The 14,030-nt window shown below is 36.1% G+C and overlaps 1 protein-coding gene across 1 annotated transcript in view; it reads left to right on the forward strand.

Moving 5' to 3' along the window:
- SP4 (Sp4 transcription factor) overlaps positions 1-14,030 on the forward strand; it is an 83,737-nt gene that overhangs the window by 51,810 nt on the left and 17,897 nt on the right. Inside the window, exon 5 of the mRNA XM_080818302.1 lies at positions 4,906-5,105. Within this exon, the coding sequence (XP_080674428.1) occupies positions 4,906-5,105 (200 nt within the window). The remainder of the gene's footprint in view (positions 1-4,905; positions 5,106-14,030) is intronic.

Below are 14,030 nucleotides of genomic sequence, written 5' to 3' on the forward strand. Positions count from 1 at the left end.
TATTGCTTTACATGTATCCCTTGAATTTTGGTATGATATATCTTCATTCATCTCAAAGTATTTCCTGTTTTCACTGTGGATTTCTTTTTTGACCATTGGTTATTTAGGAGTGTATTGTTTAATTTCTAGATATCTGGGAATTTTCGTTTCCTCCAATAGTTGATTTCTAGTCTAATGGCAAAGTGGTCATACTTTGCGTTATTTCTGTCTTTTATTGAGGTTTCATAGCCTAGTGTATGATTTATCTTGGGAGAACATTTTATGTGCACTTGAAAAGAATGTGTATTTTGCTGCTTTTTGGTGGAGTGCTTTGTGCATGTCTGTTAGGTCAAATTTATCAAGTCTTCTGTTTCCTTACTGCTTTTCTGCCTACTTGATTTACTTTAATCTACCTGTATCTTACTGTCTTTAAATGTGAACTGTGTCACCTGTAGACAGCATGTAGTTGGATCTTGGTGTTTTTTTTTTTGTTTTGTTTTAAGATTGATTTTTTTTTTTTTTAAGATTTTATTTATTTATTTGACAGAAAGAGATTACAAGTTTGTGGAGAGGCAGGCAGAGAGAGGAGGAAGCAGGCTTCCCGTGGAGCAGAGAGCCTTGATCCCAGGACCCTGGGATCATGACCTGAGCCGAAGACAGAAGCTTTAAACCACTGAGCCACCCAGGCACCCTTAAGATTGATTTTTTTAGAGAGGGAGAGAACGAGAGTGAGGGAAGGGGCAGAGGGAGAGACTCTTCAAGCAGACTCCTGGCTGAGTGTGGAGCTGGATGTAGGCTAAATCCAATGGCCCATGAGACCATGACCTGAGCCAAAACCATGAGTCTGATGGGCTCTTAAATGACTGAGCCACTCAGATGCCCCTGTTGGTTTTTTGGTTTTTTGGTTTTTTTGTTAATCCAATCTGACCAAATGTGTTTTTTGATTGGATTGTATAATCCATTGGATGTTGTTGATATGGTTGAATTTATGTCTTTCATTTTGCTTTTTGTTTTTTGTGTCTCATGTCTTTTTCTCTCTTCCTCCTTTACTGTTCTCTTTTGCATTAAGTGAATATAATATAGCACTTTAATTTGTAAAGTAGTATTTCAATTTTGTTAATAATATTTTCCCTGTATTATTTTAGTTATTTCCACAGTAGTTGCTCTTGACCTCACTGTATATGTCTTATCATAATCAGCTTAAGGTTAATAGTAATTTACTTCCAGTGAATTATAGAAGTTATTTCTTTATAGGTCTATTCCCTTTTGCTGCTTCTTGTGATGTTATTTTTATATATTATGTACTATTATGTATATTGTTACAGTATACATTATGTCTATAAGTATTACCAATTCAATAATACATTGTTATAAATTGTTACTTTATATAATGTTATGTCTTTAAAAGAAGTTGAGAGGCCAGAGGGATATCAGGATCACCAAGAATAATTTGGAGGTTGCTAAGGACTTCTTTTCAAGTGTTTTCACATCTGACCAAGAACTCTGACATTTGGGTTGGGGGGCAAGAAGTTGAGAGAAGATGAGCAAGTATATATAACTTTTGCTATGTTAATTTTATCACTAATATTTTATCACTTTTTATTTGTTCCTGATACTTGAGTTCCTTTCTGACATCATTTTCTTAGCCCACTGCAGCTTTGCTCCCACCTCCCTGCCTTGTGCTGTTACTGGAAAAATATTTAATACATACATTTCTATAATGTTATGGATTTGACAATACATTTTACACATATTATTTTATAAAATTATGTTTTAAATCTGCTAAAACAAGAAATATGCACTTACACTGTCCTCTGTAATTACATAATTACCCTTGCTGGTGCTCTTTTGTTTCTTTGTGTACATTTGAATTACTCTCTGGGTTCAGTTGCTACAACCTGAAGAACTTTAGTTTCTTGCAAAGCAGGTCTGCTCAAACTCTCTGTTTATCTGGGAATATCTTTATTTCAACTTCATTTTTTAAAGGTAGTTTTTGCTGGATAGAGTCTCCTTGTTTCAGTTTTCTTTTCTCTTGAGTACTTTGCACATGTTTTCACCCTGCTTTTTGACCTCTGTTGTTCTGCTGAGAAGTCAGTTCTTTCTTTTACTGCGGTTCCCTTGTAAGTGAGGAGTTATTTTTCCCTTGCTTTCAAGATTTTATCTTTGGGTTTCAGGATTTTTAGCATATAAAGTATCTATTTGTTCATCTGTGCAGTTACACTACTTGGAGTTTGTTGAGCTTCCTGCATGTGTACATCCATGTTTTTCAGTAAGTTTAATAAGTTTTCAGCCATTATTTCTTTGAATATTTTTTTTGCTGCATTCTCTCTCCCCCCTCTCCCTGCTCCCTCCTCTCTTCTCTGCTTCTCTCACTTATTCTCTCACTTATTACTTATTACTTCTCCCACATTTCTTAGGTACCCTGCTCATTTTCCTTTGTTCTTTTTCTTGTCTGTTTTTGGATTGCATAATCTCTATTGATCTATGTTGATTTTTGTTATTTCTTCTTTTGAGTCCTTCTAGTAAATTTTTCATTTCACTTGGACTTCTCATCTCCACAGTTTCCCATTTTTTTAATCATTTGTAACTCTTCATTAATATTCTCCATTTGATGTGACATTGTTATTATTCTTTGCTTCTTTAATCATGGTGTCCTTTAGTTCATTATAGCAACTTAGTACTGCCTCCCCTGCCTTTCCCCATCTCTTGCTTATTGTTCACTTGCTTATTTAGTGACTGGCTGGGTTATTTTGGTGAAGACCCCTTAGCCCCCCATGAAGCATGTTGCTCCTCAGTGGATGCAGAATCAGGTTTGCTTAGTGACCCTTGATGACAGTGGTTTGGGCAAGAATCTTTGACAGTCCTGTCCCTGACCACACCCAGCTATTAAACTCTGCTAATTGTCAACTGATTGCTCTATTGTTTTCAACAGTGCCCTGTAATATATATTACTCTACAGACTGATCTGTTCAGATTCTTTTTTTTTAATTTATTAACATAATTACATATAATATATTGTTTGTTCTGGGGTACAGGTCTGTGAATCATCAGTCTCACACAATTCACAGCACTCACCATAACACAGTTACCCCCTCCCTCCCTTCCTCCCCACCCCCCAGGAACCCTCAGTTTGTTTCCTGAGATTAAGATTCTCTTAGGGTTTGTCTCCCTCCCTGGTCCCATCTTGTTTCATTTGTTCCCTCCCTACCCCCCATGACCTCCTGCCCTGCCTCTCAAATTCCTCATATCAGAGAGATCATAGTAATTGTCTTTCTCTGATCGATTTATTTCGCTTAGCATAATACCCTCTAGTTCCATCCACTTCATTGCAAATGGCAAGATTTCGTTTTTTTTATGGCTGCCTAGTATTCCTCTGTGTGTGTGTGTGTGTGTGTGTGTGTGTGTGTGTGTATGTACACCACATCATCTTTATCCATTCATCTGTTGAAGGACATCTAGGTTCTTTGCATAGTTTGGCTATTGTGAACATTGCTGCTATAAACATTCAGGTATATGTGCCCCTTCGGATCCCTACATTTGTATCTTTAGGGTAAATACCCAGTAGTATGATTGTTGGGTCATAGGGTAGCTCTATTTTCAACTTTTTGAGGAACCTCCATATTGATCAACAGGTCTGTGTTTGAGATTTATTCTGACTCTGGAGGACTACTCCCAGCTGCCTCTTTTCTCCTTTCTGACAACCTAGCCAGCCTATAGTTTTGCCTGTTTCTCCAGTGTGTCTGTTAGTCGCCTCCTGTTTGTGTTTTGCAACAGTCTCCACTATTTTTAAGAGTGCCCTTAGGCTCAAACTTTTTCACACTTTGTTTGCAAATTAATTCAATTCCTTGGGAAGAAATTTGGAGTTCTGTTTTATGCTGTGTTCTCTCTCTGGCTAGGATCTCTTTGTTAAGGCTCCTGAACTTGGGGTTGGGACAGTGGCACATTTCTGTCTTGAGTGGAGTCCCTGCTCTAGGAGCTGAGTGGTGGCGAGGGAGAAGCAGTAGCTTCAGGTTTTCTTGGCTTGCTTCTGCTGATTTCACAGTTCTGATGTATACACTAAAAGTGACCTCGGTCAAGGATGATCTATACTGTACTACTCTCATTGTGCCCTATCCAAGGCAGAGCCAAGGTCTCAGGAGTGTGTGGGCGGGTTTGGGCGGGAGAGGAGAGTTCCCTGTTCCCTACCTGTCAGCCATACTTGCCTGGAACTTAGCCTCAGCAACAGGTAACTGAGAAATTCTGACATCTTGCCCCTTCTTGGGGAGATAACCCTCCAACTGGGAGGTGAGAAGAGGAAACCCTGCTCTTGGTTGTACCAGTCTAGACTGTTTTATGTCAAAGGAGGTGACAGGGCAGAGGAAGAGAGGGTTGGGTTTTGGTTCAAGTACCACAGACCATCACTGTTCTTACTCTTTTTCTTGAATATTTATTTGTTTATGTGCTGTATGCTCGTGGAACCATTTCCAGAGACTGTACATGGTATTTGTTTTGTTTTTTATAATTTTCACTGGGGAGTAAGCCCATGGAGCTCTTCATGCTCTCTTGCAGGAAGTGAAACTCTGAACCTTACTTTTTTAAATGGGGATTACCATTCTTTTTGGTATTTAGACAAGAATTTTCAAGTGTCTTGAAAAGCTTACAGATTTTTTCCCCCCCAGGGGAAGAGCCTATTAGGGAAGGAACATGAAGTCCATGGTGAACATGAACTCTGTGGGATAAACATGTTTTCACAGCAGTTTTGGGTTTAGTACATAACTCTTTTTTTAATTGAAAATTTTCTGATTTTTAACTACAGTTGCAGTATCATGATTTTGAAAACACATTCAGATATGCATCATTTAAAAACCTTGATTCCCTTTTATTTTTCCATAATTACAAGCTTGGTGTTTGGGAGTGTAGTTAATGTTTGGTTTTTGTTTTTGTTAGAGGCAGTAATGAACCAGGAAAAAAGAAACAGCATATCTGTCACATTGAAGGATGTGGAAAAGTTTATGGCAAAACATCTCACCTACGAGCACATCTTCGCTGGCATACTGGAGAAAGACCTTTTGTATGCAACTGGATGTTTTGTGGCAAAAGATTCACAAGGAGCGATGAGCTTCAGAGACATAGAAGAACCCATACAGGTTAGTTGGTTTATTTTAGGGCAAGTAAATTTTACTTATTTTTTAGTGTTTAGATGAAAATTGTAGGATAGTTTAGCTGTCAGTTTGGAAATACACAAATTAAAGAATTCACTTCAGTGATTTTATGAAAGATGTCTAAAATCAAATTTTTTACCTCATTTCTGAGATATATTTTATCCTGCTTTTTTAGGTTTATCAACATAATGACATAACATGAAGTATATTCATTTCCATTTGCTTATCTTGTTGTATTAGCAGGTTGAATTCACATATATTAGTTTTTATGAGTATTTAAATAAGTGAAGAGAGTTAAATTATGATGTTATTGGTGACCTTTATTAGTTTTGGGTTTGTTTTGTTGTTTTTTTACAATTTAGAAAAACAAAGTGTCAAGGATAATATAACAACAAATATATACCTCTCACTTAGAACTGACAGCTGTTAATATATTATTTTTTAATAAGACAAATTATACAAAGTTGACATTATTTTTGTTCCCTCAAAGAAAATAGCTACTATGAATTTAAAGTATAAGTTTTTAGTACAGTTTTAATACTCTTAAATATATTATTGGTGGATATATATATAAAATATTATTTTATGTGTTATGAAAGTTTACATAAGTGTTACAGTATCATAATTTCATTTATTATTATGTTTTAAGATCTGAGTTCATATATGTGTACATATAAATGTATGTATACATGTTTATAGTACTTTCTATTAGCAATAATCACGCCTCGGACAAACCTCATTGGCTACGATACTGCCACTGCGCAAAGCTATGTTTATAGTACTTTCTAACTGCTATATAGTATGCTGTTACGTAACTGTACCATACTGTGTTAATCCAGTCCCTCTATTGCTTAAATTGTCATTAGGCTTTTTGCTACCACTTCGCTAATGTGAACATACAGTGAACATGTATGTGAAGTAGAATTATTGGATCAAGTAGAATTTATGTGTTTTGCTACGTAACTGCTAAAGAATCTCTGAAATGGCTGTTAACACCTCTGCCTCACTAGCAGTGACTGAGAGTTTCCCCTTTGCCATGTGTTCATCAATACTCAGTAGTGTTAGCCTTTGAAAATTGTCAGTCTGGGGCATCTGGCTGGCTCACTTGGTAGAGCATGCAACTCTTGGGGTGGTGAGTTCAAGCCCCACGTTGGGTGTGGAACCTACTTTAAAAAATAAATAAAACATGCTTGCTGCTTAAAAAAAGAAGGAGAAGAAGAAAAGGAAGTTTTTGTATATCTAAAATGATTTCTCATTTTTTTAAGTAACAGCTTTCTTGGTTATCTGTAAGATTAAGCATCTTTTCATGTTTATTGGTCATTTACATATATGATTTTGCTGTTGATTATTTCTTGCTCACTTTTTGGGGGGGGTTGTTTCATTTTTCTTTCTGATTTATATGTTGTCATTTCCCCCTGTATTGCTAATCTTTTATCTTTTTGCTATTTTTTGTTACATGGAAGCTTTACATTTTTGTTTAGTCAAATATATGTTTTCTTTTGTCCTTTGTTTTCTTTATTTTTAATGAAATCTTTTCTTATCCCAAGATCATAAAGTTTTTTTTAAAGTATTTTATTTATGTATTCAAGAGAGAGAAGGAGCGTTCAAGTGCACGCAAGATGCAAAATTTGTCTCTTTTTCCAAGTCTTACATAGAACAACTACTCTCTCTACTTAGAACGGGTCTGATAGACATTTGAGTTTCAGTATTTAATTGTTGAATAAATTAATGCTTTGGATAAATTTTCTAATTAGACCTTAACCTTTAACTAATACCAGGGTACATGTGGGATAGAAGAGGAAACAGATTTGTTATGTATTGATCAGCTACTAGGCATCACATGTTTCAAATAAATTATCTCCTTTGATTCTAACAGTAACACTGAGATAGATATTAGCTCCATTTACAGATTAGAAAATGGTCTCAGAGAACAAAAAGTAGTTGTTAAATTTATTAAAAGTTTAGTTTGATAAGTACATAAATTAGTAGGCAGATGAGTCTTAGTATACTGGCGGAATCCCTGAGTTTGCATAATACTAAAACTAAGAATTTTAGTTTAAAAAAAAACAGTTTTAATAGTTTTCTTATGGCATTGCATTGGGCCTTCTAATAATGCCACCTCACCATTGATATTGGCAGATATGGTGTGATTAATCCCATAATAGTGTTGATGTCTGTTTTAAAAAAAAATACTCCGCTGTTTATGTCAGTATGATAGGATGCAGTATTTCCACTCTGGATTAGCAGTGGGTCAAGTTAGGGAAGACAAGAAAAATTGCCACTTAGTTTGATTTAGAAACTCACATTGCAATTTCATCATTTTATTTGAGAAATAAGTGTCTCTAAAGTCTCTCTTACCACCTATGCACACTCATAGAGATACACAAAACAAATTTATCCAAGGATTTATATACACATATACTTAAAAATCAAATTATTAATGATTTGAAGGCATATTTTCTTTTTTTAATGATTCACACCATTATAATCTTTTACAAGCCTAAACAATTCAGAATTGAATGTATTTTAAGCTTACTTTCAGTGTTTCAAACATCTTGAATACATTATACACAAAATTGTGTAAGTAAACATGTTACATTGAAAACAGTTAAGCTTCAGGGGCGCCTGGATGGCTCAGTGGGTTAAAGCCTCTGCCTTCGGTTCAGGTCATGATCCCAGGGGCCTGGGATCGAGCCCCGCATCGGGCTCTCTGCTCAGCGGGGAGCCTGCTTCCCCCTCTCTCTCTCTGCCTGCCTCTCTGCCTACTTGCAATCTCTCTCTCTCTCTGTCAAATGAATAAATAAAAATCTTTAAAAAAAAAAAAAAAAAAAAAAAAAAAAAAGAAAACAGTTAAGCTTCATATCAGTATACTTAAATTACTTTCAGTGACTAGAATACAGTAACTTCTAAGTATTTATTAAAGTTTTTCTCTTTTTTTTTTTTTTTTTAAGATTTTATTTATCTATTTGACAGACAGAGATCACAAGTAGGCAGAGAGGCAGGCAGAGAGAGAGGAGGAAGCAGGCTCCAGGCTGAGCAGAGAGCCCGATGTGGGGCTCGATCCCAGGGCCCTGGGACCACGACCTGAGCTGAAGGCAGAGGCTTAACCCACTGAGCCACCCAGGTGCCCCTATTAAAGTTTTTGAAGAGAATATGAAACAGTATCTTTTGAAACAAATAAGTATCAATCAAGCATATAGTACATTAAGTTGAAAGCCTTGGTCATTCATTGCAAGAACGATGTTTTATTTAAAGGCCAACCACTGCACTAAGTAGAAACTCAGTACATACTGTGAATGAATATATGAGTTATTTTTATTCACTGCTGAAAATAATGCCAATTTTTTTGCTTTTTAGAAATAAATTTTTTAATTTCCAAATGATACATGTATATGGTACTTAAAATTCAAATCATAGGGACACCTGGCTGGCTCACTTTGTAGACCACATGACTCTTAATCTCAGGGTTGTGAATTCAAGCCCTACATTAAGCTTACTTCAAAAAAAAAAAAATTAAATCATAAAGAGGTTACAGTGTTAAGGGTCTTGCTTTTTAAAATTAATTTGTATTTGAAGTATAGTGGACATTATATGTTAGTTTCAGGTGTACAACACAGTGATTTGACATTTGTATACTCACCACAATATGTAGTTATTGTCTGTCACTGTACAAGGTTATGACTATATTCTCTGTGCTGTACTTTACATTCCTGTGACTTACTTATTTTATAACTGTAAGTTTGTGCCTTTTAATCCCCTTCATCTATTTTGCCCGTTTCTACCCTACTTCCTTCTTGCAAATACCAGTATGTTCTCTGGATTTATGAGTCTGTTTCTGTTTTGTTTTGTTCTTTTTTTGTTTGTTTGTTAAGATTTTTATTTATTTATTTGCGAGAGAGAGAGAGAGATCACAAGTAGGCAGGGCAGCAGGCAGAAAGAGAGGGGGAAGCAGGCTCCCTGCTGAGCAGAGAGCCCGATGCAGGTTTGATCCCAGGACCTGAGATCGTGACCTGAGCCAAAGGCAGAGGCTTAACCCGCTGAGCCACCCAGGTGCCTCTTTTTTGTTTGTTCTTTTGTTTTCTTCTTTAGACTGCACCTACAGGTGAAATCCTATGGTATTCATCTTCCGTCTAACTTAGGACATTTCTCTTCAAATAATGTTCTCTGGTTTCATCCATCTTTTGCAGATGGCAAGATTTCATTCTTTTTTGGGTTGAGTAATATTCCATTGTCAATCTGTACCACATTTTCTTTATTCATTTATCTGTCACTGGACACTTGGGTTGCTTCCAGATCTTGGCTATTGTAAATAATGCTGTAGTAAATGTAAGGGAGCATATGTCTTTTCAAGTTAGTGTTTCTTTTCTTCCCAGAAGAGGAATTACTGAATTGTATGTTATTTCTATTTTTGTTTGTTAAGGAACCTCCATATTATATTCCACTGTGGCTGTGACAGTTTACATTTCTGCCAGCAGTGCACAAGGATTCCTTTTTTTCTACATCCTCACCAACAATTATTTTTTGTTTTTTTGATACCAGTCATTCTGGCATTTGTGAGGTGATAGCTCATTGGAGTTTTGATTTGCATTTCCTTGATGATGGGTGTTGTTGAGCATTTTTTCATGTATCTGTTGGCCATTTGTATGTTGTCTTTGGAAAAATGTCTATTCTTGTCCTCTGCCCATTTTTAAATCAGATTGTTTGGGGTTTTTTGGTATTAAATTGTATGAATTCTTTATATATATTTTGAATATGTCATTTACAAATATTTAAGGGGATGCTTTGCCCCATCCCTTGTTTAATCCGCAAGAGAACCATACTTAATTTTGTAACTGTTTTTGCATTTGTGTTCTTCCTGTGATGATTGTTATATATCTAAATATGCTTATATTGTTACTGATCTATCAATAGTAGACACTGTCTCTTGACTTCTTGCGTTGAGAGTTAAGAATTTACCTCACTTTAAAGACAATTATCATATGATCTCTCTGATATGAAGAGGCAGGGCAGGGGGTTTGGGAGGTAGGGAAGGAAAAAATGAAACAAGATGGGATTGGGAGGGAGACAAACCATAAGAGATTCTTAATCTCACAAAACAAACTAAGGGTTGCTGGGGGTAGTGGGGTGGGGAGAGGATGGTTGGGTTATGGACATTGGGGTCGGTATGTGATATGGTGAGTGCCGTGAAATGTGTAAGCCTGACGATTCACAGACCTTACCTCTGGGGCAAATAATACATTTTATGTTAATAAAAATAATTAAAAAAAAAAAGAATGTACCTCACTTTACACCATCTGATGACATTTGGATTTTTTAACTGACTGGAGCCTAACACTGTCTCTTGACTCAGCACTCCGTGGTACAGATATTAGCATATATGTCCTTCATTCCTCATTGTTTCACCTCTTAACTTCTCTTACATAAATTTTATTATCTCTCTTCTCTTTCTCTTGATGTTAAAACATTTACTTTCTCTCCAGTAAGCGCTGTTCCTTTTTTTAGTTGTTTTGTTTTTTTTAAGACTTTATTTGAGAGAGAGAGAACATGAGCTGGCTTGGGAGGTGGGGTAGGAGGAGAGGAGGGGCAGAGGGAGAGAGAGAAGCAGATTCACTTGCTGAGCAGGGAGCCCTGCCTTGCTTCAGGGCGGGGGCTTGATCCCAGATTCCCCCCAGAGGTTATGACCTGAGCCAAAGGCAGATCCTTAACCGACTTGCCACCCAGGCACCCCAGTAGCTTAGTTTTTAAAGTGGAAGACCAATAAACAATAATTACGTTATGACTCTGATGTGATGAGTGTGAACACATATCCTTTGGTCGTTTTTCTTGAAGTTTCTAATTGCCTGTTCCCCCCTTGCATTGGCTAATTTTATTACTTCCTTTTGCTCTTTCATGTTTTCAAGAATAATATCAGCTCCATCCAATTTTTCCTTTTCTTTGGAAGTTCCAGCTTTTTAATCAGCCTGATTCTTCTCTGAGGCTGCTACATAGGTATAATCTTGAGACTTCTGTTCCCTGCTGTATTGGTTTTGATCCAGTGTTCTCAAGATTGGCCTTCATTTTTCTTGGTTTATTTGGTTGCTGGAAAACATTCTGAAATGCTTCCTACAATAAAGTTCTAGGAAATAAATTGGTCTAAAAGTGTCTTTACATTGCTTTCCAACTTAACTTAATAGATGGCTAATACAGAATTTTAGGTTGAAAATGATGCTCAGAATATTAGAGAAAGTGCTCTATCATTTTCTTGCATCTGTTTTACTAACATGAAGTACAGTTCTTCCTTTTTTGTAGGTGACTTAATTTTTCCTTGTCAATTTTTAAGAGCCTATTTACTTATTTATATTTTTACTTTGAAATAATTTTATATTTACAGAAATTGTGAAGGTAGTGTAGAGAGTTCATATATTCCTATCATGCAGTTTCCTCTAATACTATATTTCTTCCATAATCCACATAATTTATGAAAACTAAGAAGCTAACTTTGGTATAATACTAGTAATTAAATTATTGACTTTTCCACAAATAATACTTTTTCTGTTCAAGGATTCAGTCCAGAATACCACATTGCATTTATTTATCATGGCTGTTTAGTCTCCTGTAATCTGAAATTTCCTTACTCTTTTTTTACTTATTCTTTTTGTTGTTGTTACTGTTTTTTTTTTCCTTACCCTTGGCTGTTTTGAAAGTTAGGTACTTTGTAGAATATCCCCCAGTTTAGGTTTATTTTGTTATGATTAGACTGAGATTATGAATTATGAATTGTTGGTAGGAAGAATATCACAGATATCATTGCCCTTCTTCCTTTCATCATATCAGCAAGTATGTCAGTGTGTCTTATTGCTGGTGAATTGGTTAAAAGAGTGTGTGCCACGTGTCTCTACTGTGAAGTTGTTTTTTTCTTTCCATACACTGTTTTGTAGAAGCAAGTCACTAAGGTCTAGCCTACACTAACGGGGCGGTGAAGTAAGCTCCACTCCTGGAGGGAGAAGCTCCACCTCCTGGAGGGAGGAGTGGCAGAGAATTTATGGATGTACTGTAAAACAACAGCTGTAATTAGTAAATGTGTGGGGCGGGATGGGGAGGGCGAATTCTTTGAGTCTATGCAAATATCCTGTTTCTCTGAAAAGAAAATTCTAACGTTTTCCTTTTAGCATTCCTCATTGTTTCTTGCCTATAGCAATTACTTTGTTGTTTTAAAGGTCATCTTCTGTTTCCCTCTTTGCTTGTACAGTTTTAGTTTTGATTCGTGTACAAGGAAGATTTATACCTTCTTCCCCAGTTATTTGTTTATGTAATCATTTATTTATAATCTAGTAAGGACCCATGAGTATTTTATTTGGGGGGTTATAATTCAATATTGTCATTATTTTCTTGCTCACATTGTTCCATCTTTGGCCATTTGGAAGTTGCTTAATTTTTTTATTTTTTTTTAAGATTTTATTTATTTATTAGTGCATAAGCAGGGGGAGTGTCAGGCAGAGGGAGAAGCAGGCTACCCACCAAGCAAGGAGCCTGATTGTGAGACTCCATCCCAGGACCTGGGGATCGTGACCGGAGCCGAAGGCAGACTCTTAACCTGCTGAGCCCCCCAGGTGCCCCGGAAGTTGTTTTAGATTGCCTCCTCTGTCCTTATGGCATACTCCTATTCTGGGGTTTTTTTTGTTTGTTTGAAGTGAAGAGCTTCTATTAATTTTTATGTTCTGTTAGTTTCATAATTATGTATGTTGCATAGTTTTTCATTTTTTGTGCAAACTGGTTGGACTCTTTAACTCTGGGTTCTCCCCCATATTATGTCTACCCATCCCCATTTTTCCCCTTTTTATTCTCTATTCTTTTTTGCAGTCTTACTTTGTGTAAGTTGAACTCCCTATATTGATCTTTTATATCTGACAGCTTTTTTTTGTCTTTTTACTTTTTTAATTTTCTGTGAGATTTCTTAACTTTATATATTCATATATTTCTTTTGAATTTTCTCTTGATTTCCAAGAGTGTTTTCTATTGTTTTCTTTTTATAGCATACTCTTCGCATTGTAGAGATCCAGGAGCTCTCTGAAAATCTCTGAGTTTTCCAGTTAGATTTTTTTTTTAATGTTTGTGTTTCCTCCAAGGTAATTTTTTCTCTGTACCTTGCTTTTTTCCCAATGTTGTAGGCTTTCCTGAATTATCCAGTGGTCCTTAGCTTTTATTTAAGTTGATGTTGATGATTGATAACTATTTTAAGTAAAGGAAAAAGCTTCATGAACTGGTGACTTTCATTTAAGGCAACTGGGCGGGAATACTGTGAGTTATACTGCAAGATACCTAATTACCAAAATACAGTAATAAACTGTGGGACCACATTTCTCTGGATACAAATCATCAAATATTCCGACCAAATTTTTTATATTAGGATAAATAATCCATGCACAGACTATAATTTACTGTTATATGTTTTACATCTCCCCCTCACCATTTTGAGTCCGAGACTTCTGCATAATTCTACAGAAGACAGATTGGCTCTCTTCTAGATATATCCTCTTTCTTAATAATCTCTACTCTAGTCTGCAGAAATTTGATACAGTTAAAACTTGTAAAACATTGCATAACATGAGTGAGTTTCACAGGATTTTTTTCCTCCTTTGTCTCCTAGCATTGACCCTGTGGGCCCTGAATAGTAGGTGTAAACACCATATATATCCAGCCAGAGGACTGAAAAAGAGGCTCCTGTGCTCTAAGGCCAGCTGTCTCTGTACGTTCCACTGCAGTAGTGGCAGCAGGGACACCTAAAAACCCAAGAAAATACCCATATCTCTGGCCAAAAGAATCCAGAACCTTCTTTTCCATTGAATGTGAGGGAATCACTATTATTTTTCTCTTGCCATTTTACTCTGAAGGTTGTGGCAGTCATATGTATATGTGTAGAATGGTATAAGA

The sequence above is a fragment of the Martes martes genome (assembly GCF_963455335.1).
Source record: "Martes martes genome assembly, chromosome: 11".
NCBI classification, from domain to species: Eukaryota; Metazoa; Chordata; class Mammalia; order Carnivora; family Mustelidae; genus Martes; species Martes martes.